Source organism: Rhinatrema bivittatum, chromosome 8 (assembly GCF_901001135.1).
Source record: "Rhinatrema bivittatum chromosome 8, aRhiBiv1.1, whole genome shotgun sequence".
Classification (NCBI taxonomy): Eukaryota; Metazoa; Chordata; class Amphibia; order Gymnophiona; family Rhinatrematidae; genus Rhinatrema; species Rhinatrema bivittatum.
The window spans coordinates 195,002,259-195,027,096 of NC_042622.1; the positions used below are offsets into that span (position 1 = coordinate 195,002,259).

The 24,838-nt window shown below is 43.4% G+C and overlaps 1 protein-coding gene across 1 annotated transcript in view; it reads left to right on the forward strand.

Annotated features, from left to right (window-relative positions):
- Window positions 1-23,573, forward strand: part of SMTNL2 (smoothelin like 2) — a 124,977-nt gene extending 101,404 nt beyond the window's left edge. The window contains exons 8-9 of the mRNA XM_029612361.1: window positions 8,456-8,607; window positions 22,275-23,573. Coding sequence (XP_029468221.1) covers window positions 8,456-8,607; window positions 22,275-22,401 — 279 coding nt within the window. The 3' untranslated portion in view covers window positions 22,402-23,573. The remainder of the gene's footprint in view (window positions 1-8,455; window positions 8,608-22,274) is intronic.
- The last annotated feature ends 1,265 nt before the right edge of the window (window positions 23,574-24,838 follow it).

A 24,838-nucleotide genomic window follows, 5' to 3' on the forward strand; every position in this document is an offset into this window, starting at 1 on the left:
CAGGGCACGTTTAAAAGCCCTTTTGATGACTCGCATGGGGTAACCTCTCTCTGTAAAACGGTCAACCAACCCATTAGACTGAGAGAGGAATTCCTGGCGTGTGGAGCATATCCGACGGAGTCTCAAAAATTGACCCGTGGGAATATTGTCCCTCAGTGCCCGCGGATGACAGCTGTTTAGGCCAATAAGGTATTGCGGTCAGTGTGTTTACGGAACAAAGTAGTTTCAAAATGGTCCGCCACCCAGGCTACATCAATATCTAAAAAAGAGATTCGCGAGGGATGAATGCAGTGATTGAACTGGATATTAACATTGACTGTATTGATCCAGTCCAGGAACAAATAAAACTGAATGTCTGTACCTGTCCAAACAATAAAGATGTCATCAATATAGCGCAGCCATACATGGATGAACTGGGACCACATTGAAGAGTAAATGTTTAAAGTCTCATATTCAGCCATGTATAGGCACGCCAGACTGGGGGCCATAGTCGCCCCCATTGCAGTCCCCTTTATCTGCTGATAAACTATGTCCTGGAACTGAAAAAAGTTTTTTGTCAATGCTAATTCAGCAAGTTGAACTAAAAAAGCGGTGGTAATCCGCTGTGGAGCAGGGCGTGTGTTCAAATATTTCTCAATCACTATAAGGGCCTCACTTTGGGGGATATTTGAATACAGGGATACTACATCAAGTGTGATCAGAAAGATCGTGGATTGAGGAACCTGCAAAGATGATAATATGGTCATAAAGTGGGATGAATCCCGCACATAGGAGTTGATCTGGGGTACCATGGGTTTTAGAAACACATCAACAAACTGTGATAGTGGCTCTAATAAAGAGCCAATCCCGGACACGATAGGGCGTCCCGGCGGTTTTTCAAGGGACTTGTGTATTTTTGGGAGAATGTAGAATAAAGGCATTACTGGATGTGTGGAGACCAAAAACTTGGACTCCTTCATAGTGATGATATGCGCCTCCATAGCGGATTGTACCACTGATTGAATATGTTGACGTAGTGAGTCGGTGGGATCGGAGGTGAGTGGGACATAGAATGAAGTGTCTCCCAATTGTCTAAGCACTTCTGCCACATAATCTGTTTTATTGAGTATAACTACCCCTCCTCCCTTGTCCGCTGGTTTTATGACTATCGAGGGATCATGAGATAAAGCCGTCAAAGCACTAGCCTCCTCCTTTGTCAGGTTATATCTAATATACTGGTAATGTGAGCAAATCCGTGATACATCATCACATACAAGGCGCTCAAACGCCCCCAGCCTCCGCGAAACACGGGACCGTGTCGGGGGACATAGAAAACTACATGCTTGTTACCACTGATATGGAGTTGCCGAATTAAATAATATATGAACTTTATTCATGGTCAATAAATTGTTATATTAAGTGAATGGGACTTTGATCTCTTTACTTGCACTTGTGACTTTGTGGATTACCTTATGTGCAAGGTGCTTCTGGTATACTTTTATATTTCAATTACCCCAATATTGTCTGGGTAAATGTAACATCAGGACTTGCTAGAGACATAAAGTTCCTGGATGTAATAAATGACTGCTTCATGGAGCAATTGGTTCAGGAACCAACAAGAGAGGGAGCTAGTTTAGATTTAATTCTAGGTGGAACACAGGTTTTGGTAAGAGAGGTAACGGTGGTGGGGCCACTTGGCAACAATGATCATAACATGATCAAATTTAAACTAATAACTGGAAGGGGGGACAATAAATAAATCTGCAGCTCTAACACTAAACTTTCAAAAGGGAAACTTTGATAAAATGAGGAAAATAGAAAAAAACTGAAAGGTGCAGCTGCAAAGGTTAAAAGTGTTCAACAGGCATGGACATTGTTTAAAAATACAATCCTAGAGGCACAGTCCATATGTATTCCACACATTAAGAAAGGTGGAAGGAAGGCAAAACGATTACCGTTATGGTTAAAAGGTGAGGTGAAAGAGTCTATTTTATCCAAAAAAAATCCTTCAAAAATTGGAAGAAGGATCCATCTGAAGAAAATAGAATAAAACATAAGCATTGTCAAGTTAAGTGTAAAACATTGATAAGACAAGCGAAGAGAGAATTTGAAATTAAGTTGGCCATAGAGGCAAAAACTCATAATAAACTTTTAAAAATATATCCGAAGCAAGAAACCTGTGAGGGAGTCGGTTGGACCATTAGATGACCGAGGGGTTAAAGGGGCTCTTAGGGAAGATAAGGCCATTGCAGAAAGATTAAATGAATTCTTTGCTTCCGTGTTTACTAATGAGGATGTTGGGGAGATACCAGTTCCTGAGATGGTTTTCAGGGGTGATGAGTCAGACGAACTGAACGAAATCACTGTGAACGTGGAAGATGTGGTAGGCCAGATTGACAAACTAAAGAGTGGCAAATCACTTGGACCGGATGGTATGCATCCTAGGGTACTGAAAGAACTCAAATGAAATTTCTGATCTATTAGTTAAAATTTGTAACCTATCATTAAAATCATCCATTGTACCTGAAGACTGGAGGGTGGCCAATGTAACCCCAATATTTAAAAAAGGCACCAGGGGCGATCCGGGTAACTATAGACCAGTGAGCCTGACTTCAGTGCCGGGAAAAATAGTGGAAACTATTCTCAAGATCAAAATCGTAGAGCATATAGAAATACATGGTTTAATGGAACACAGTCAACATGGATTTACCCAAGGGAAGTCTTGCCTAACAAATCTGCTTCATTTTTTTGAAGGGGTTAATAAACATGTGGATAAAGGTGAACTGGTAGATATAGTGTATTTGGATTTTCAGAAGGCATTTGACAAAGTCCCTCATGAAAGACTTCTAAGAAAACTAAAAAGTCATGGGATAGGAGGCAATGTCCTTTCGTGGATTACAAACTGGTTAAAAGACAGGAAGAGAGTAGGATTAAATGGTCAATTTTCTCAGTGGGAAAGGGTAAACAGTGGAGTGCCTCAGGGATCTGTACTTGGACCGGTGCTTTTCAATATATATATAAATGATCTGGAAAGGAATAAGACGAGTGAGGTTATCAAATTTGCGGATGATAAAAAATTATTCAAAGTAGTTAAATCACAAGCGGATTGTGATACATTACAGAAGGACCTTCCAAGACTGGAAGATTGGGCATCCAAATGGCAGATGAAATTTAATGTGGACAAGTGCAAGGTGTTACATATAGGAAAAAATAACCCTTGCTGTAGTTACACGATGTTAGGTTCCATATTAGGAAAAAGATCTAGGCATCATAGTGAATAATACTTTAAAATTGTCGCTCAGTGTCCTGCAGCAGTCAAAAAAGCTAACAGAATGTTAGGAATTATTAGGAAGGGAATGGTTAATAAAACGGAAAATGTCATAATGCCTCTATATCGCTCCATGGTGAGACCGCACCTTGAATACTGTGCGCAATTCTGGTCACCGCATCTCAAAAAAGATATAGTTGCGATGGAGAAGGTACAGAGAAGGGCAACCAAAATGATAAAGGGGATGGAACAGCTCCCCTATGAGGAAAGGCTGAAGAGGTTAGGACTGTTCAGCTTGGAGAAGAGATGGCTGAGGGGGGGATATGATAGAGGTCTTTAAGATCATGAGAGGTCTTGAACAAGTAGAGGTGACTCTGTTATTTACACTTTCGAATAATAGAAGGACTAGTGGACATTCCTTGAAGTTAGCAATTAGCACATTTAAGACTAATCAGAGAAAATTGTTTTTCACTCAACGCACAATAAAGCTCTGGAATTTGTTGCCAGAGGATATGGTTAGTGCAGTTAGTGTAGCTGGGTTCAAAAAAGGTTTGGATAAGTTCTTGGAGGAGGAGTCCATTAACGGCTATTAATCAAGTTTACTTAGGGAATAGCCACTGCTATTAATTGCATCAGTAACATGGGATCTGCTTAGTGTTTGGGTAATTGCCAGGTTCTTGTGGCCTGGTTTGGCCTCTGTTGGGAACAGGATGCTGGGCTTGATGGACCCTTGGTCTGACCCAGCATGGCAATTTCTTATGTTCTTATGACCTCCTCTGGACCTACATGCACAGGTGAGACCCAGCAACGCAGTGCTGGTCTCAAGAGTAGCCCTCCGGCCACTCGGTAGCCCTTCCGGACCCTCCTTTTAGAACGACAAGTGTGTGAGGCCAGACGGAGGCTGAGACCAGGAACAAGATGAGACATGGAACTCAGGAACTTGGAAGACTCAGACGAGGACTCGAGGAACTTGGAAGACTCAGATGAGGATTCAGGGTACTTAGAAGACTCAGATGAGATTTCGTGGAACTTGGAAGACTCAGACGAGGATTCAGGGTACTTGGAAGACTCAGACAAGGATTCAGGATTCAGGCACTAGTACAGGGTGAGTACTGAACCGCAACGCACCCTACACAGCCGCCCATGGCTGGTTGCGGACTATGCAGAAAGCGAAGCAGATTCCAGGCGAGAAAGTGGAGACTTGGAACCGGAAGCATGTTGAAGATTCAGGAGAGGCCTGCACCAAAGTGCGCCCTAAACAGCCGCCCGTAGCTGGTCGCAGACCATGCTGAAGCGAAATAGGTTCTGGCTTAAGTCTAGGGCATGGACGGAAGCAGGAACAAGATACTCTGAAGACCGGGAACAGGATTCAAGACTCAGGATTCAAGACTTCAGAACTCAGATTCAGGAACAGACCTTGGCATTAAAAGCAAGGGCCTTCCGGAGACTTGTGCTTCAGACGTGAATACAGGCCTTGTGCCACGAAGCGCCCTAAACAGCCCCCATGGGCTGATTATGGACCACAACGGTGGCTCGCCAGGAAAGGTGGACAAGCAGGAAACCTGGAAGCAGGACGAAGAGCCAGAGAAGGGAACAGGAGGACCAGGACTAGAACATCAGGAACACGGAACGCTGGAACATTAGGAAGTACAGGAACATCAGGAACATGGAACAGGTGATGAAGGAGCTCCAATGGGGAAACAAGACCAGGGACATCAGATGAAGGAGACCAGGAACATTTGGAACATCAAACGAAAAGCCATCTAGACACGAGAAGACCATGGAGAACCTTGACCGAAGGGAGACCACAGACAACTGTGAGACCCGATGCGAAGGCCCCGAGGAGTGAAAGCTGAGCCCTTTATTACGGCTGGACTAGGCACAGGAAGATGAGGTCATCTGTTGGGGCGACGGGGCATTTCCCGCTGCTGGCCCTTTAAATATTGTAGTGAGGCACGTGCGCGCGCCTATGCAGGGCCCAGGAGGTAGAGGAAGTTGGCATTGGTGGCATCCCTGCCACATGACTGAGGCAACGGCGGTGGTACCAAGGTTGCGAAGATGATGAGGACAGTGGCGGCTTCCTAGCTGCAAAGAAGGTGAAGTCAGCGGTGGCACTAGGGCCGCGAAGAGGTGATTCCGGCAGTGGCTCCTGCCGTGGAGATGGAAGGACAGTGGTGGCAGCTTCCTTCCTGCCTGAAGAGGCATCCCGGTGGCAGCTCCTGCCACAAAGAGGCAACAGTGGACCCTCCTGCCACATACAGCGGTGTCGGGCCGCAAAGAGCAGCAGCGGCGGTCCGGGGCGGCCTAGACCTCAAGGGGTCGTGCAGCTTCAGGCTGAGGAATGGTCAGGCGCAGGCACAGAGGTGAGAGGCTGCTCATGGGATGGGCTCCAAAAACAGCATCATAACACCAGGAGACCTTCTTCTAATGCAATAAATCCAACTCCAGGCAGGCTAAGTAGTCTTGAACATATGACATTCATCATCAGGGCAAGTACCCAAGTCTGTCAACATGCGCTGAATCGTGCACCCCGATGTGCACGTACACCACTAAGCATCTCTTTGCTGGGTCCTAGTATCGTGTGCAGTAGAGCATCCAATGGCAGCTCCCTGCCACACGGTGAATGTCGGCCACCGAGGAGTCTGGGAAGGTGGTTGGGTTCTAACAGGCAGTAAATCAGGAACATTGTCCTGCTGACCCTCATCAGAATCTTATGCAGGCATCATATGGATACAAGCACAACATAAATATAGCATGAGCAGTTGGAGGGTGAACTCACAAAAGAACATTTTTTTGGAACAAAATAGGGTGTTTTTTTGTTTTGGGGTTGAGGTGGTAATTAGTTTTTCGGTTTAATGTTTATTTTGGTTTGGTTCATTTGTGTAACCAAAATAAACATTAAAAACAAAACAAAGCAAAAGAAAAACCAAGACTGGGGCCTCCCTGGACCCCTGCCACTGTTTCTGTGGCCTCCAGAGCATCCACAACCCCTATAACCCCATTGACTCCCATTCCCCCTGCCAATAAGCCAGGGCCAAAACCTAACCTAGCTGGGCTGACCCAAGGCCCCTCCAACCCTTCTGCCACCCATGCAAATGAACTGGCTCTGCGGATCTCCCCGGTCCCTACCAACCCCTTCCATGAGGGTCTGCAGCAGAAGAAAGGGGCAGGAGTGATCCCGAGTCACTTCTGCCTCACTGGCTGGCCCCAAAACTGGTGCCATTTTGTTGATGATAATTTGTTGCCAGTATCAGAGCTGGTGTCATTTTTAAAAGGATGTCAGGAGTGACTGGGGACCACTCTTGTCCCTTTCTGCTGCTGCAGACCCCCATGGAAAAGGTAAGGGGGTGGTGGGGGCTGTGTTTTGGTTTTAAAAGAAAAATTATTGACAAATAATGAATGCTATTTGCTAATAGCACACACTATTTACTAAAACAAGAACACCCACACATTTTCAGGGTTTTTGGGTCTGGTAAGGATTCAGTTCGTTTTTGGTTTGGAATCCTTACTCGTTTCAAATGAAAGCACATCCCTAATGAGGTCCATACTGAGTAAGCAGAGGAGTGGGAAAGTTATCTGGATAAAGTTACATGGATAACGTTAACCAAATATTCAATGGAACTTAGCTGGATAAGTATTCTTCTGAATACCCTTGGAGAGTTATCTGGATACCTTTAGATATTTTTTTATACCAGACTTACCCAAATAACTTTTTCTAGCCAGCCCTAAATATCAACACTAGCCAGACAGTGACACTGTGCCATGGGAAAATTCCCAGTGCTGCTTCTTTTTTTCCAGGTAAATTTTGTGTGAGCATTGAGTTGCCTGGGCAAAATTTATCTGAGAAGCAGGGGAAATATTAAAATCTTGGGTTTTGTCCAGCTAACTCCAAAATTTAGCTAAACAAACCCTTTGAATATTGACCTATTTGAATTAGGTCCTTCATTTAATTTGTTTAACTTTTGCAGAAAATAAATCAAATAATGACATGTCCTACCCCGGGCCTTTGTTCCTCTTCCCATTCACCTATCCAGACTGCATTTGCCATGTGGTTGGGAAATTGAATTCACAAGGATTTAGCCATGGATGCTAAGCAAACAATCCAACAGCCTCTGATGAAGAGGAGTGAAAACTCTATTTTTTCTGTGGAATAAAAATTTGTAAAAGATTGTATGGGGATAGGAGTCATGTTCCTTTCATCAAGTCAGCACTGTTTCTTCACTTACCTGATGATGGGAGAATGGCGCTTGATAGCTGGTCTCAGATGTAGTGAGTTAGTCCAATAAAAGGGTCTGACCTAATGTTCTTTGATCCTTATTTCTACATATTCAAGTGAATAAACATATAGGGGCGGATTTTAAAAGGGTTACGCACATAACCCTTGGAGGGAACGGGGAAAGCCATCAGGGCTCCCCTAGGGCTTGGCGCAGATTGATAATGACTTATGAACATCAGGAAACTCCATCAGTATCAGAAGATTCATGTGTGGTCCATAGGAAGAAATGTGTGGGGTGCTGCTGAAGGCAGATGCAAATTGCTTTTACCAGACTGTGGAACTGGCCATTTTTAGCTGTGACAATTTCTGAAAACTAGTTATGGCTCACAATATTTTTAAGTAGTTGAATGCCAGCAGGAATGTCGACTAGCCCCTTGAAACAGAGGGAATGTGCGGCAATTTGGCAAACCCAAAGAAGGTCGCAACGGTGCTCAAAGTAGGGCCGGCGCATCCTATTAGGCGAACTAGGTCTGGGCCTAGGGTGCGGACCATTAGGGGGCGCGAGCCATGTGGGGCCACGAGTGGTGACAAAGAGGAGTGGAGATTTGGCGAGCCGCGAGCAATGCCAACCTAGTCATGGCCCAGAAAACCACACACTCGGAGTTGGGGCCAAGACCGGGGGGGCAGCATGACCCAAGGCAGAAGGTTCACCTAGGACACCTAATCCCATTGCACCGGCCCTGGCTCAAGGGTTACTGTATATTACAGTCTGCATTCAGCCAAGGATAGATTGCAACCACCATTGAATTCTTTATATGTGAGTTCCATATATTTTATTTATTTATTGTAATTAAAAATGTTTTGTGCCACATTATCTGAGGTCCTACGCAGCTTACGTAAAACCAGGACAGGAGAATTGCACTAGCTGTTGCTATTGACACTATATTGAGATTTCAAGGTCTGATTAAGTTTTGTTGTTTTTTTTTTAACAGAAAATTGATATTCAGAATTTCTCCTCAAGCTGGAGCGATGGAATGGCTTTCTGTGCGTTGGTCCATTCCTTCTTCCCTGAAGCTTTCGACTATGATGCTCTTGACCCAGCTAATCATAAGCAGAACTTCGAGCTGGCTTTCTCCATGGCCGAGTAAGATTTGGACTAAAAGTACCAATCTATGTATATATATGGTTGGGTAAAGTGGTAGGGATTCCCCTCGCCCAACCATAAATTAGCAGTACTATAATTTATAGTTCCTAATCCTGGCAATAGTTCTTTAAACAAAGCTCCTTTTCACGTAGATGGCCCTGTATGTCCCTCCCCATCTCACTGGAAGGAAGACAGACAGCAAACAATAAAGGTGGGGTGTAGGGGGTGCATGCGAGGATGTTGGGTCAAAGATATGTGCAGGTCTAAGGCTTCGTGGCCAGGTTTACAAGAGCTCCTCAAATGCTAGGGGAAAGGTAGCACAGAACTATAAATCAAGAGAGCCCCCAAGACTTGTGAATTCAAATCTTTTGGGTGACCTTGAACCAAACCACTTTGGGCTTTATATACAGGAAGCCCAGCTTCCAAACCTGTCCATGGTGCAGCATTTGCACGCACAAGTGGAGACACGGAGATTAATTCTAGTATTTTATACTGTATGGCAGGAGCTGCACGATTTATAAATACAACATATTTTTGTTCCGAAAGTGCCTGTATATATCTTTCCAATGCAAAAAAACGCATTCTGTCTACCCATTTGATAAACATACCCACATGTTTTATGCATGAAATAATTGTGACTCCGTGCGAAGAAACCCCCAGAATTAAAGGGGCAGGCGGGTGTTTTATAAAGTATGTACGAGGTCTTGGACTCGCCAGTTTGCCAATTCCTCCCACCAGCTCACTCAGTCCTTCTCCTAGGCCCTCTAGCACTTCACCCTCAATCCCCGCCACTTCGCCCAGAACTCATCCCCAAAATCCGCAGACCACAGCGAAGTTCAATTTAATTTGTGCCAGTCAATGAGCAGGTGCAAAAGCATACGAACAATGCATACGCAGATATGTCTTACAAAACAGCAACCACCGCGTGTACTTCTGAGCCCCATTCCACAATGCTCCTAGACCACCCTGTTGTTTCCCCAGGATAAACACACATGCAAAACCAAAACTACGCACATACTCTCGACATTTATAAAATAGCATTATACATGAGTATATGCTATTTTTATGTGCATGCCCCTATGAATATTAACTCTGAAAGCATTTTCCCTATAGACACAAAGGGCCCGATTCACTAGGCTTTCTTTCCCATAGACACAAAATAGTAAAAAAGCCTTAGGACATAGGTTTTCTCCCATTTTAGGCCTTTTGTACCCAGGCCTCAGTTTGCCTTACTGTAATTGGGTAGTAACAATAACAAAAACATTGTTGCTATACTCCTCTTTCCTTTGCAAGTTGTCTTAGGAACAGGCAGCCAGATGATTAATACCAAAGATAACTGGATGCATATTTTGATGATATTACATTGTAAAGCATTTTGGAATGCAATTTGGATGAAAGGCATCGTTTAAATATAACCTATTATTATACTCCAGAGACAAGCAACAAAGGACAAACCAGAGCCTTACTGGTAAAGTTGGGGGGGGGGGAAGGGTGAATTCATAACCTGGACTCTGCCCAGCCTAGTCAGACATGCCCCCATGAGCGGACTACGTGCAGTCATTGTCCACACAAGTGTACTGCTTGCCAGCTGATTTTGGATGCCATTCAATAATGATTTTTGCCATTGACACAAAGGAAGAGAAAATTTTCCTTCTGAAAAAAATGCTCAGATATTTTGCCCTACTATATAAGCCATTAAATGTCACAAAGTCAACTTCCTGGGCTCTCTAATGATAAGCTGAAAGCGGCTATTTTAGCTAAAAGATCTTCATTCAAAAATTGGAAGAAGGATCCATCAGAAGAAAATAGGATTAAGCATAAGCGTTGGCAAGCTAAATGTAAGACATTGATAAGACAGGCTAAGAGAGAATTTGAAAAGAAGTTGGTTGTAGAGGCAAAAACTCACAATAAAAACTTTAAAAAAATATATCTGAAGCAGAAAGCCTACAAGGGAGTCAGTTGGACCGTTAGATGATCGAGGGGTTAAAGGGGCACTTAGGGAAGATAAGGCCATCGCAGAAAGATTAAATGATTTTTTTGCTTCGCTGTTTACTGAAGAGGATGTTGGGGAGGTACCCGTTCCGGAGAAGGTTTTCAAGGGTGATGATTCAGATGAAATCACGATGAACCTGGAAGATGTGGTAGGCCAGACTGACAAACTGAAATCACCTAAACCGTATAGTATACACCTCAGGGTTCTGAAAGAAATAAAAAATGACATTTCAGAACTATTTCAATTAATTTGTAACCTATCATTAAAATCATCTGTTGTACCTGAAGACTGAAAAATAGCCAATGTAACTCCCATATTTAAAAAGGGCTCCAGGGGTGATCAAGGAAACTATAGACCAGTGAGCCTGACTTCAGTGCCGGGAAAAATTGTGGAAATCGTTGTAAAGAATAAAATCACAAAACATTTAGATAGACACAGTTTAATGGGATACAGCCAGCATGGATTTGCCCAAGGGAAGTCTTGTCTCACAAATCTACATTTTTTTGAAAGGGTGAATAAATATGTGGACAAAGGTGAAATGGTAGATGTGGTGTATTTGGATATTCAGAAGGTGTTTGACAAAGTCCCACATGAGAGGTTTCTAATAAAACTAAAAAGGCATGGGAGAGGAGGTGATGTCCTTTTGTGGATTGCAAACTAGTTAAAAGACAAGAAACAGAGAGTAGTATTAAATGGTCAGTTTTCCCAGTGGAAAAAGGTAAACAGTGGAGTGCCTCAGGGATCTGTACTTGGACTGGTGCTTTTTAATATATTTATAAATGATCTGGAAAAGGGGTACGATGAGTGAGGTGATAAAATTTGTGGATGACACAAAGTTATGCAGAGTGGTTAAATCTCAAGTGGATTGTGATACATTGCAGGAGAATTTTGCGAGACTGGAAGATTGGGCATCCAAATGGCAGATGAAATTTAACGTGGACAAGTGCAAAATGATGCATAGAGGGAAAAATAACCCTTGCTGTAGTAGTACAATGTTAGGTTTTATCTTAGGAGTTACCACCCAGGAAAGAGATCTAGACTTCATAGTGGATAATACACCGAAATCGTTGGCTCAATATGTTGTGGCGATCAAAAAAGCAAATAGAATGTTAAGAATTATTAGGAAGGGAATGGCAAATAAAACGATGAATATCATAATGCCTCTGTAGTGCTCCATGGTGAGACCGCACCTTGAATACTGTGTACAATTCTGATCACCACATCTCAAAAAAGATATAATTGCGATGGAGAAGGTACAGAGAAGGGCAACCACAATGATAAGTGGCATGGAACAGCTGCCCTATGAGGAAAGGCTAAGGCAGATAGAGCTGATCAGTTTGGAGAAGAGACAACTGAGGGGGGGATATGATAGAGGTCTACAAAATCATGAAAGGACTTGATCAAGTTAATGTAAATCAGTTATTTACTCTCTCAGATAATAGAAGGACTAGGGGGCACTCCATAAAGTTAGTAAGTAGCTCATTTAAAACAAATCAAAAGAAATTTCTTTTTCACTCAGTGCATAATTAAGCTCTGGAATTCATTGCCAGAGGATGTGGTTACAGCAGTTAGTACAACTGGGTTTAAAAAAGGTTTGGTTAAGTTCCTAGAGGAAAAAATCCATAAACCGCTATTAATTAATAAGCAATAGTAGCTTGAGATTTATTTAATGTTTGGGTACTCTTGACTTGGATAATGGGCTTGATGGACCCTTGTCTGACCCAGTATGGCATATCGTATGTTCTTATGTTCCTATGATCAGGCCTTTCTCTACTTACCCTGCGCCTCAGTCAATCCCTGGGCCTGGGCCGGCCTGCCTGCCTTTCTCCCTCCTCATGTGCTTAAAGCACAGAAATATAAAAGCTGAAGATGCCCAGCAAAGATAAGATAACGTTGAGAAAGTGGGGGCACCTTCTGTTTCAGCCCCACCATAATCTCATCACTGTGTGTTGCGTGACCTTGAGATTGTCCTTTTTGCCCATGGTCCTCGACTGCGTGGCCGGCCTTTCCTCCTGCAGTTTATCTTGCAAGGCACCTCGCATGCTCCACAGGTCAGGAATGTTTCATTGCACATTATTATCCCATCAGACTGGAATGCGATGGGAGTTGCAGCAGAACATTTGGTCGAGGTGATAAAGGGCCGACTCTCAGCTTTAATCACCTTAACGCCTTATTCTGAGAAGACTGACTCTTTGAAACTGTCTCGATAAGAGGCCCATGATACTGGCAAAGGACTGTCCTCACTTTCCCACACAGCAGAATAAACTTTCTCTCTGTTAAATGACCTTAAGCTGGCCCCGCACTGTTTATTTTAGCAATGAACTATTTGTTAAGCAGTGATAAAACCCGGCACTAAGCGTAGACTAGAATAAAGATGGAAGCTATTGACCTGATGCAAGAAACACCAGCTGGTTCATATGAATATAAACAGATGAAAGATAACGTATTTTTTCCAAATTTGACTATTTACACTACTTGTTGTAAACAGTGTGGAAAGTTTTCTAACCACCCAAAATGTGCATTTACAGTTCTTCACGTTCGTACCCCTATGAAAAGTCCCCATGACGTTTTTGGACCATACGGCCTCAGCGAAGCAAAATGTTTTATGTCAGAGGCTGTCTAGGTAATTTCAAGACTGAACAAGGAATTGCTGGAATTGGGGGGGGAGGGGGGGGGAAGAGTGAACAGGGACAAATAATCTTGTCTGTAGCTATCTTGCAAAAAGCCAGGTACACCGTGGCCATGTATTAAAACATCAAAATGTTAGCATGCCAGTTTTTCTTAGGTAATAAGTCAGGTTTTTAACCTTTGTAGGTTTAATTAAAAAAAAAAAATGAAATCCTAAAATCTATACTTAGAATTTTAATTGTGGGTAGGGGGGAGCTCAAAATTAATATAAAACAAACTAAGCCCCCTTACTCTTCCCCAATTTTTGGAAGTCAGTTACTTCCACTCTTTATGGAGGAGGGGTTGTTTTTTTGTTTTTTTTTCCTTCCATTCTCTCAGCACTGACAAACTCATCACCTGCTATCCAACGTGGTTTTCGTGGCCAATTCCGCTAGGCACGACTGCTCTCAAGTGAAAGCGAACTGCTTCCCATTGACAATAACCCAGCAACTGGAAATTACTATCTTGACGGCTGAGCTCAATAGTTCCCCATTGCGTGCAGTCATCTGGGGGAGTGAGAGAGGATACTGCTCGCCCATGGCAGTGGGTGTTATAATCAGCATGAAACTCAGAAAACCAGAAGATGGCCCTCGTCCGGCCTGTCCCAGTTTCATTCTTGCTGCTGTGCCACACAGCCCCCACCCCACCCACTGCCCTAGGCGAGTGATCCCCAGCTTTTTGCCTCACTCTTCACCCCTAAGGATCTTCTCCGTGTATGGCAGGCTCGCTTGGATTCTGTTACTGGTTTAAATTTTTTGTTTCTGCCTCCTCCGGTGGGAGGACCCCGTTCTCGTGCCCATGCCGTATGGAGAGATAAACTCGAGCAACATTCCCTTCCGAAAAAGGAGAGGGATTTAATGAAAGAGGTTACAAAGGGAGCTTTTTAATGGAGGTGATGAAGCCCATTCTATTTTAATCAAATTTATCCTAGAGAAAGAAGAAAGGCATTGTAAAACTTTTAGCATACACATTCTGCTATCATTATTTTAATTAAAATAAAAAACATTTCTCTTCTCTGTATGGGAGCTTTTTTTTTTTCTTTTGGCCTGGTAATTTCTTGCTTCTTTGGACTTGCTCCTCAAGTAGGCCCAGCGTCTACAGGGGTCTCTAGTGCCGTGGGCCTTGGCTTGCAGTTACACTGGATTCCAGCCCCTCCCCCCAGTAAAACCCTTCTCCCCCTCCCCATGTAGCCCAGCCATGACAGCAGCTGTCCTCATCCAGTGGTTACAGACCATGGAGTCTCTCCAGAGCCTTGGATGCATGCAGCAGAGCCTGGCTGCTAGGTGTCACTGCTGGGCAATAACTGGGACTCCTGCTCCCTCCAGCCCCCCCCCCCCCCCCCCCCCCCCCCCGTGGTCTGCGAACGCTGCCTCTGAAGCCTCCCCACGGCCCTGGCTCGTGGGGGGGAACTGAACCCCCAATCTTCTGCAAGGCAGCACCTAGCGCCGTTGCCGGGTCACCGGGCCAGCCTGCTGTTACAGTCTCTTGAAGCTGTGCGAAAAGAATTGGATTCCGCATTTCTTTTTCTTTGCCTGGCTGTTTCCGCCCACTCCTTCCAGCTTTTGCTGGGCTACAGCGCCTTGAGCCTTCGTTGGCAACTACCCCATCCGCCTCCATATTTTATATCCCCAACCAATTCGCTTAAGCCTCGCCATTGTTGCGAAAAGGCCCTTGCACCAGCACCCTCTCTGGAACCCTGCAACCATGGGCTTTAACTCCAGTCGCTAGGTGTCAACCATTACATCATGACTGGGACTCCTACCCCTGTTCCCCATGAGGGGCTATGAATGCTGCCTCTGGGGCATCCCCAGCCCCAGACAACCCAGGAAGCTGAAGACTGGAGCTGGGAATCGAGCCCGGCTGAGCTGCATGGCAGAGAAAATTACTTTCCAAAATAAAAAAACAAAACAAAAATATGAAATACAGATCAGAAATAAAAAGATCAGTAAGCCTGTCTGTTCTAATTACTGACCACGTTAACAGAGAATAGTCTTTGAATTTAAAGAGCTGGAGCCATGAAGTTGAAAGGTTCACCAAGCTAGAACAAAAGCAATCATAATGGTGATGAAATCACAACCTCCCCTCTCCCCAGTCACTTAAAGTCATATTACACAACACACTGACTTTTCTTGGCAGGTATAATAATTGCTCTTTTGTGTCCATCCCAAGAGAACATGTGTGTGTGTATTTCAGGAATATTTGCACAATGACATCATTCAGCCCCAATCACTCCGAGTAACGTTAGATCACTACCATGCTATGCAGCCGTCCGTCCACACAATATGCTGTGTTGCTGTTCCTTCTAAGATGTGTTTACCGAAGAAGCAAACATCAGAGAGTACAGCATAGCACAGAAAAAAAGTTTAGAGTATCAATCAAGGGTCAAGTGCCTTTCATTTGAAGGATCTTCTCCCAAGTCAGGGAAATAAATTCATCATGTGGGGTTTTATATAAAATGGGGAAACCAGAACATGTGCCCTGATTTTATAAGGCTTCTTCTATATTGATACTGGGAGAAAGTAGTATGATTAGAGCATAAGAAGATAAGATATGCCATGCTGAGTCAAGCCCAGTATCCTGTCTCCAATAGTGGCCAATCCAAATCACAAGTACCTGGCAAATACCTAAACATTAAATAGATCCCATGCTACTAATGCTGGTCGCAAGTAGTGGCTATTCCCTATTAATTAATAGCAGTTTATGGACTTCTCCTCCAGGAACTTATCCAAACCTTTTTTAAACCCAGCTTTATTAGCTGCCTTAACCACATCCTCTGACAATGAATTCCAGAGCTTAATTGTGCATTGATTGCCAAATAATTTTCTCCAATTTGTTTTAAATGTGCTACTTACTAACTTTATGGAGTGCCCCCTAGTCCTTCTATTATCTGAGAGAGTAAATAACCATTTCACATTTACCAGTACAAGTCCTTTCATGATTTTATAGACCTTGATCATATCCCCCCTCAGCCATCTCTTCTCCAAGCTGAACAGCCCTAACTGCTTTAGCCTTTCCTCATAGGGGAGCTGAGCCATGCCCTTTATCATTTTGGTCACCTTTCTCTGCACTTTCTCCAATGCAACTATATCTTTTTTGAGAGGCAATGACCAGAACTGCACAAAATATTCATGGTGCGGCCTTACCATTGAAAGATACGGAGGCATTATGACATTTTCCGTTTTATTCACCATTCCCTTTCTAATAATTCCCAACATTCTGTTTGCTTTTTTGACTGCCGCAGCACACTGAACCGATTATTTCAATGTGTTATCAACTATGACACACATCTTTTTCCTGGATGGTAACTCCTAAGATGAAACCTAACATTCGGGCCGATTCAGTAAAAGTCGCGGGAGAGCGGGCACGCGATTCAGGGGGGGAAGATGCAAATTAGGGCCCGCGGTAAAAAGAGGCGCCTCTTTTCGGACAGGAGCGACGGCTGTCAGCGGGTTTGACAGCCGCCGCTCAATTTTGCCGACATCGGTTCTTGAGCGCGCTGACAGCCACAGGTTCGGAAAATGGACGCCGGCTAAATTAAGCGTCCGTCTTCAGACCTGCGGGCCGCCGGCCAATTTAAAATTTTTTTTTAAAATTTTTAAAAAATTTTTGGCTCTCCAACTTAATATCACCATGATATTAAGTCGGAGGGTACACAGAAAAGCAGTTTTTACTAGAGATGTGAATCGTGTGCCAGATCGTCTTAACGATCAGGTTCGGCTGGGGGGGGGGGGGGGGGGGAAATCTGATCGTTAAGATATGTGAATTGGAATCGTTTCCGATTCCAATTCACATTGCTAATTTTTTTTTTAGGGAGGTCCGCGCCGCTAAAAAAAAACAAACCCACCCGACCCTTTAAATTGACACCCCCCCAAACCTTTTAAAATTATCTGGTGGTCCAGGGGGGCCTTGGGGAGCGATTTCCCGTTCCCAGGCATCAGCTGCGCTAAACAAAAAATGGCGCCGATGCCCCTTTGCCCTTACCATGTGACAGGGTATCCGTGCCATTGGCCGGCCCCTGTCACATGGTAGGAGCACTGGATGGCCAGCGCCATCTTTAAAGATGGCGCCGGCCATCTTTACTCATCAGCCCCTATTATAGAGTATAGTATACTATACTATACTATAGTATAGTATAATAGGAGCTGATGGCCGGCACCATCTTTAAAGATGGCGCCATTTTAATTAGTGGCAGCCAAAATGGCACCGATGGCCCGAGAGCGGGAGATCGCGCCAGGACCCCCCCATTGGACCACCAGGTAATTTAACATTTTGGGGGGGTTCGGGAGGGTGGGGGAGGGTAAGGAATTGGTTTTAAAGGGTCGGGGTGGGTTTAGGGGTTGTTTTGGTGTGCCGGTTTTCCCGCCCTCCCCCAAATAATTCCCATGCCCTATTTAACGATTTAGGACGATTTATGACGATAAATCAGGGGCATTTGTATTGTATCATGCACTCTAATGATTTAGGACGATTTATGACGATAAATCAGGGGCATTTGTATTGTATCATGCACTCTAATGATTTAGGACGATTTTATAATTATCTGATGATAATTTTAATCGTTCAAAAACGATTCACATCCCTACTTTTTACTGCTTTTCTGTGCACTTTCCCGGTGCCGGCAGAAATTAATGCCAGCCTTTGGGTAGGCGCTAATTTCTGAAAGTAAAATGTGTGGCTTGGCTGCACATTTTACTTTCTGTATCGCGTGGGAATAACTAATAGGCTCATCAACATGCATTTGCATGTTGCAGGCGCTATTAGTTTCGGGGGGGTTGGATGCGTATTTTCGACGTGCTATTACCCCTTACTGTATAAGGGGTAAAGCTAGCGCGTCCAAACCTGGTGGAGCGCACTGTACTGCATCGGCCCGATTGTGTAGCTATAGCATGGGTTATTTTTTCCTATATGCAACACCTTGCATTTGACCACATGAATGCATGGAAATCAGGGTCAGTGTAAAAAAAAAAAATAAATAAGAGTGATTGCCCAATTAAAAGGTAATACATTTCGGAGCCCACAGTCCCTTTTCTCAGGGTAAATAAAAATGAGGTCAGAACAACAGCTATGGGTGCATGTTCGCATGTGAAAACCATTTGTGTACTCATGGCATAATTGACTCCAGGCCACACTGTGTGCATGATCTCCTCATCCAATACCGCGCCAGTGTGCAACCTTCTAAGCACACGGCCACAGGTGGGGGGTCACAGAAGAGTTTTCTTTATGCCTGTTGCTGAAGAATTGACTCCTAATCCCCATCCTGCATTCTCTTTTATCCTTACAGAGAACAGTCAGAAAATAAAATTGGAAGGTTGGGATCAATAGACCTCTGGTCTTCTTTGAACCTAACCAGCTATGATTCCTATCCATGTCTCCTTCCCCTGCTCCCACTATGATCCTCCTTTGGGTGCAACTCACCCAAATCCAGTTCAGATTGCTCCTTGCTGCCCGTTTTCTACAGCAATGGAAAAGAAAAGTTCCAACCTTCATCTCGTCTTGGCTTCTGATCTGGGAGTGTTACAGATTTTCAATTAGTAGAAAATAAACAGCTCGTTACAGTATGGAGAAATTGCTGATTTAGTCCAATTGTTTCCAGCTAGCAGAGGAAATATCTATGCAAGTTGCTCATTTTGGCCAGCTCCCTGTGTCTGTTTCTCTGCCTGTCAGTCTCCCCCTAAATTGAAAATGAATAGTGCCCACACATGCGTGTAATGTGCAAATAAAATATTCCAAGACACGGAATCATTTTGGAGCTTTTGCATAATTACAATAATAGATGATGTGTTCTGCATTTTATAACAGTTATGCGAAAATCAAAAAGATCAGTATTGAAAGGAGAATAATCAGTTTCCTCCTGCTCTTTTAAGGCCTCCAGTTCAATCAGAACTGGGGCTGGATTCTGGCACTATGAGCCTCCATTTGCAACTATTCAGGGATTTTTACATCCCCTCCCAAGTCACTTAGGTCAGTCATTGCAGAGACAGTCTTCACCTGGGGTCAACACCACTGGGCTTCTTGGGGAACCCTGCAAGCATGGACCTGTGAAGGCAGCCTCCACAGCTCTTAGCAGCCCAGGGAATGGAAGATCTGACCTGGCGCCCTGGGAATCGAAGCCATGTCCTTTGCCTTGCAGTAAGAAGTGCTTTCTAATTAGCCTGAGCGATCTGTAAATCGCTTCCAGCAACTTGAGACTTCTAAAATGTCTTGTGACTTAGGGTGTGGTTTAATATTTATAGCTCAGGATTTCATTTCATTTATTAAAATGTTATTTCCCGCCTGTAAAACGTGTTATCCCGGTGCTGCTAAAAATAAAATATACATAATAAAATTATGAAGGCGGCACAAACATAATCATAAAAAACATAATCATAAAATCACAAAACCACCACAAAAAATAAACTAAATTAAAAGCAAGAGACAATAAAACAATCTAATACCAACTAAAACAGACTTATTTGACTTGCCAAACTGAGGGAAACTGCACCCATACTGATGTTACTAGGAGCCATTATAAGCTTGGAAAGAAACAAAACTTTCACTACCTTCCTGCCCCCTGCACCCATAACTGTTGTTACTAAGAATCATTGTAAGCTTGGGGAGAAAAAAAATGGCTTCACTGCCTTTCTAAATTTTAAATAATTTGATTCTGCCCGAATGTCAGGGGGAAGATTTAAATATCTTTTGTGGGATGAATAAAGGGGCCAGACTGGGGAGCATGCAGTCAAAAATTTAGCAACGTATAGAGGAGATCCACACTGACCTGCATGAAAGGTTAAGCAGAGAATTTTGAACCAGATCCGATAAGAAGTGGATAACCCATGTAAACGATGTAAAATAGGGGTTATAGGATCAAATTTCTTGAGTCCGAAAATTACTCTTGCGGTGGTATTCTGAAATAATTGCAAACATTTTCGCTGATAATTTGGGAGGCCTAAAAGAAGACAGCTACCAAGCCTGGCTTTCCTACCCATTCTCTGAGTGACCCTGGGAAAGTGACTTTATTTCACAGTCAGAATTTGCCAATAATACAATTATTACATTTTTGCTGATTAGCAAATGACTTTAATTCCTGGATGCTAGACTCTCCAGCAGGCAAATGGTGGCTGTGTGTTTCCAAGTACTATGATTTGAAAAGAATGTTAAGATTTTCTAGAACCTTCACCAAAAAACACAGTCATAAAGGCAAATTTTAGGCCGAAACTGAGAGATAGGTTCAGAAGTTGTGCCGGCGCACAGCACGCACATTTTAAAAAGCACACGAGTACGCGCTTATCTCCTGGTATGCGCACAAAATTATTTTTCTATAAAAAAGGGGCGAAGCATGGGCATTCCAGGAAATATGATTGAAACCAGTGCTGCGCATTAGCGTGCACCAGGGACCCTGTCCACATGGCGTATAACTAATAAAATGTATAAAAACGAAGCAAGGGTTGGGGCTAAAAAGGTAAAAGGGAGGCTTAATTTGGGGGTTAGGAAATCCTGTCCTTTAACTGGGTGAACTGGGAACGGAATGGGAAAACTGGTAACTGCGTCGGCACGCGCATGTACCAAAATCCCCCCACTTACACAATAGAAGCGGCATTTGCGCGCACGTAAGCGCATCCGTATAAAATTGCGCGCACATGTACGCGCTTACCGCCTATTTCATATCATGCACATGTATGTTATAAAATGGCGGCATCCATTAGCGTGGGCCGGCATACACATGCACGGCTGTTTAAAAGTTACCTTCCCACTCTCTTTCTTCCAGCACAGTTACAGATGCCAGTTCAGATGCCGTCTAGACAGAACGATGCCCTGTAGGCATATAGCACGAATACAGCGCTAGGTGCTCCTTACTTTACTAATAATAATGTGGCTGTGCTGCAGCAAATCAACAGCTGTGATTCATGGGCTTCCACCGGGAATTCCCGCTGGACTCAGCACATAACATGGCACTCGTCTGCTTCATAGCACCATCAAGAAAACTTCTGAATTAAGCAGAAAATAAAGCTGGATTGCCCCTGAGGATTTAGGGTGTTGTCCATACCCCTGGGTGCCATTACACCTTTTTAATTGGACTAAGGTGGAGCGTTTGCTTTCTCTTGTGCCTGAAGTTTGTCTGTTCACTTTCTAGCAAGGGTAAAACTGGTTAACTGCAAGTGCTCCTGCTGCCGAACTACGAAGATAAAAGCCCTCATCATTCCAACAGATGACTTTTCTCTTCAAGTCCAATGGGAACTTCATGGGGTTTTCCAAGATTAAATGCAAGAACAAAGCTCCGCCCTTGGCAGCAGTGCCAGGAATTCATCTTGGCACACAATGGTGCAACGCAGCAGATGCGTCACTTGGTTAAAAAAAAACAAAACTGTTGTATAATCAGAAACTTTCAGTCCCATCAACTTCTCAATGCTGGGTCAGACGTTAAGTGGCCTGAAAATGAAAGAGCTGAAGACGCATACGGAAGCTGACTAGATTAATATATAAAAAAAAATATGAATAAGTAGTAATAATAATTATTTTAACATCTAAAGCGGTTCTGTTCGCAGTTATTTATAGATGGGTTTTATGTTTTAGCGTTATCCAATATGATAAAATAGAAATATGGCATCTTAAAAAGTTAAATTGAAATCTACTGCATTTTGCTGCCAAACATACATCTCAATATAGCAACACCCTCAAAAGCACAAAGTAGGGGCAGTAAAAGTGCCTGTGTAGTTGTGCGGAGGCTACATGCGTGGGCTGGGGAAGGCTGGCAGCAGGGGTGACGTAGCGCACAGAGTTTTGAAAGCGCCAAGGACGTGTGCCGTTCTACTCTCCCATCCCAAACACAGAGAAAGGAATGCGCCCCCCCCCCCCCCCCTTATTTTTGTTAAACAGCTGAATGCTCCCATATTCTGAACCCCTGGGCATATAATGTTTTTTAACCATTCTGTGGGTAGGTGGCTTTGAAAACCGGCCCTCCTGGTTTGCTTAGCTGGGAAGGATGCCTCTCATCAGCTGTAAACACCTGTTCTTTTTTGTTTTCCAGGAAACTGGCTCAGTGTGACCGCCTTATAGAAGTAGACGACATGCTCATGATGGGACGCAAGCCCGATCCTATGTGTGTTTTCACCTACGTTCAGTCCTTATACAATCACCTGCGTCGCTTCGAGTGAGACCCTTTGGCCTGCGCCAACAGGGCCAAACCATCTATCTATATATATATATATATATATTTAAAACTTCAGTGAAAGGATGTTAGTTAGGCCCATTTCTACTCGCCTCAAAATTTGTATCAACACACGATTGTGATTTTTGAAAGCAGAACACAGCTGTTGCTGCTCTTAAAGCTTACTGCCATAGTTACATTTGCATTCTGCCTTGTTACTCATTAAGGTCTCAATGGCGATCACAGCAGTGGGCCAAGAAACAGAGTGGCAGCTAGAGATGGACAACTTCATTGTGGTGCTAGCAGCACGTCTTTTAAAACACATGTGTAGTGAAAAATAATTAAAAAAAAAGTTTAAAAAGCAAGCTTATGGTGGCAAGCACAGGGATTTAACAGTTACACAGTTACTAAAATTCTATAGTGCTACAATGATAAAACCATATCAAGAATATATTTTTTGCCTATGCCATGCACTGGACACAATATAGAAATGTGCTTAGTTAGATATTTTGGGAATTACTGTCCACTCTGAAGAAGAGAAATAATACTTATTCACTGGCTGAAGATGGCAAATATTTCTTAAATATTTCTTAAGGTGGCAGATAAAAGATTCTAACTATTATGAGGAGAGCTCTATTCCCTTCATTAAGTGGGCGCATTGTTTGCAAAACGCAGCTTTGCAGCACGGGGTGGTCATTATGCATGGCAATAGCCTAGCCTGAGAAGAAAGAGCAATCCAGTTAGTGAGAAGGCAGCCATGGACATTCATCAATGACGGAGCATGGGAACTGAGCATGTTATAAAATTGCGCGTTCATGTGCGTATTTTTTTTTAAATCTACCCGATAGCCTGGATTATCTTTGGGATTGTACTATGGTCATTACAATTCACACAGCTTCCAGGTGAAACGGCAGAGAGATTTCCAAAGGGAGAAGTCAGAAAATATATCTTTAGGGGGCTTAAGACATCGTATGCATTCTGCACATTAGGCACTCAGCGCGCACTCAGCCTGGCCACACGCACATCTACCAACTTTTACGCGTGCAGGTTTTTGAAAATTTGGGCGTTAAGTGTGGTTGTTGTGGTAGTCCTCTTAAGAAACATAGAAATAAAAAAAAAAAAAAAAGAGTCAAAACATAACATAGCCCATTATAGTTCTCCCTAGTCTTTTAAAAGAAATGTTAATTAGTCCAGTTTGTTCCTGCGTTTCCCAATGTTTGCTCAAAGTGAGTTACAAGAATTAGAATAAAAATGATAACACAAACATAAAACCAATGGGATAGATTTTAAAAGAAGCATGCGTGCACATGGACATGCTGATTTTATAACAGGCGCGTGCCGGCATGCACCTGTTATAAAATCCGGGGGCCACATGCATACCGGATTTTATAATCCACGCACGCAGGGGGGGGCTAATCTTACAAACATACACACGGCGCCAAGATCAGGCCTCTCCAGTTCCCTAAACCCCCCCCCCACACACACACACACCTAATCACCCTTACCCTCTCCTCTCCTCTCCTCCCCACCCCTAAACCCTTTCTCCTACCTTTTTTTTTTTTTTGTTGCTGTACCAGCCGCCTCCAGCCCCGCTCCCCCCTCCTTCAGCCCGGGACTTCTGCGCGTGGCCAGGCTTTGTTGAAAATTGGCTCGACGCATGCAAGGCCCGACCACTCGCGTAAAGATCGGAATTTACACACGTGGCAGAATAAAAATCTACCCGAATATCATTAAGATGATTGATCATTGCAAATAATAAAAAAAAATCTAAAATTCATAGCTAAAAAATAATAGAAGATTCAAAATGACAACCTCTTGCAATGATTCAAGCTCTAAAGTATATCAAAGTAAAACACTAGACTTTGAGCCCACATCCAATGGCATAATTACAAGTCAACTTTCCCTTTAAGTGGGTTAAACAAGCCATTAAATATCCAAGGGTCAATAAGAGTGGGTCTCCTCTCTTCAAAATGAGTTATCTTGCCCTTTTTACCAAAAAGACATAATGTGAGATATGCTTGGCTGAAGTCCACAATTTTTTTGTTATAATGATTGTACCTGTACCAGAATGAATGCATTACCTAGGATTTATCATCTTGTCTAGACTAGCTATTGAGATTCCATGACAATACCTAAAAAGATTTTAGAAAATGTGTTTTAGTTTTATGTGGAGAAAGACCACCAAGAATAGCCCATACAGAACAAGAGATATATGGTTTAGGGTGCATGCGTTAAGGCGTTTTCGCATGCAAAAAATGCCTTTAACGCATGCGAAAACGCCATAATGCATAGTGCGATGCAAATTAGAAAAAGGGGAGGAGTTTGGGGCTGGCTTCATGATTTGCGAAGCCATAATCGCACAGTTTTAACCCGTATTTTAACTTCACCTTTTTCATTTGCGTAAAGCCATGCGATAGGGCTTTATTGCACTTTGCGATGTTTTT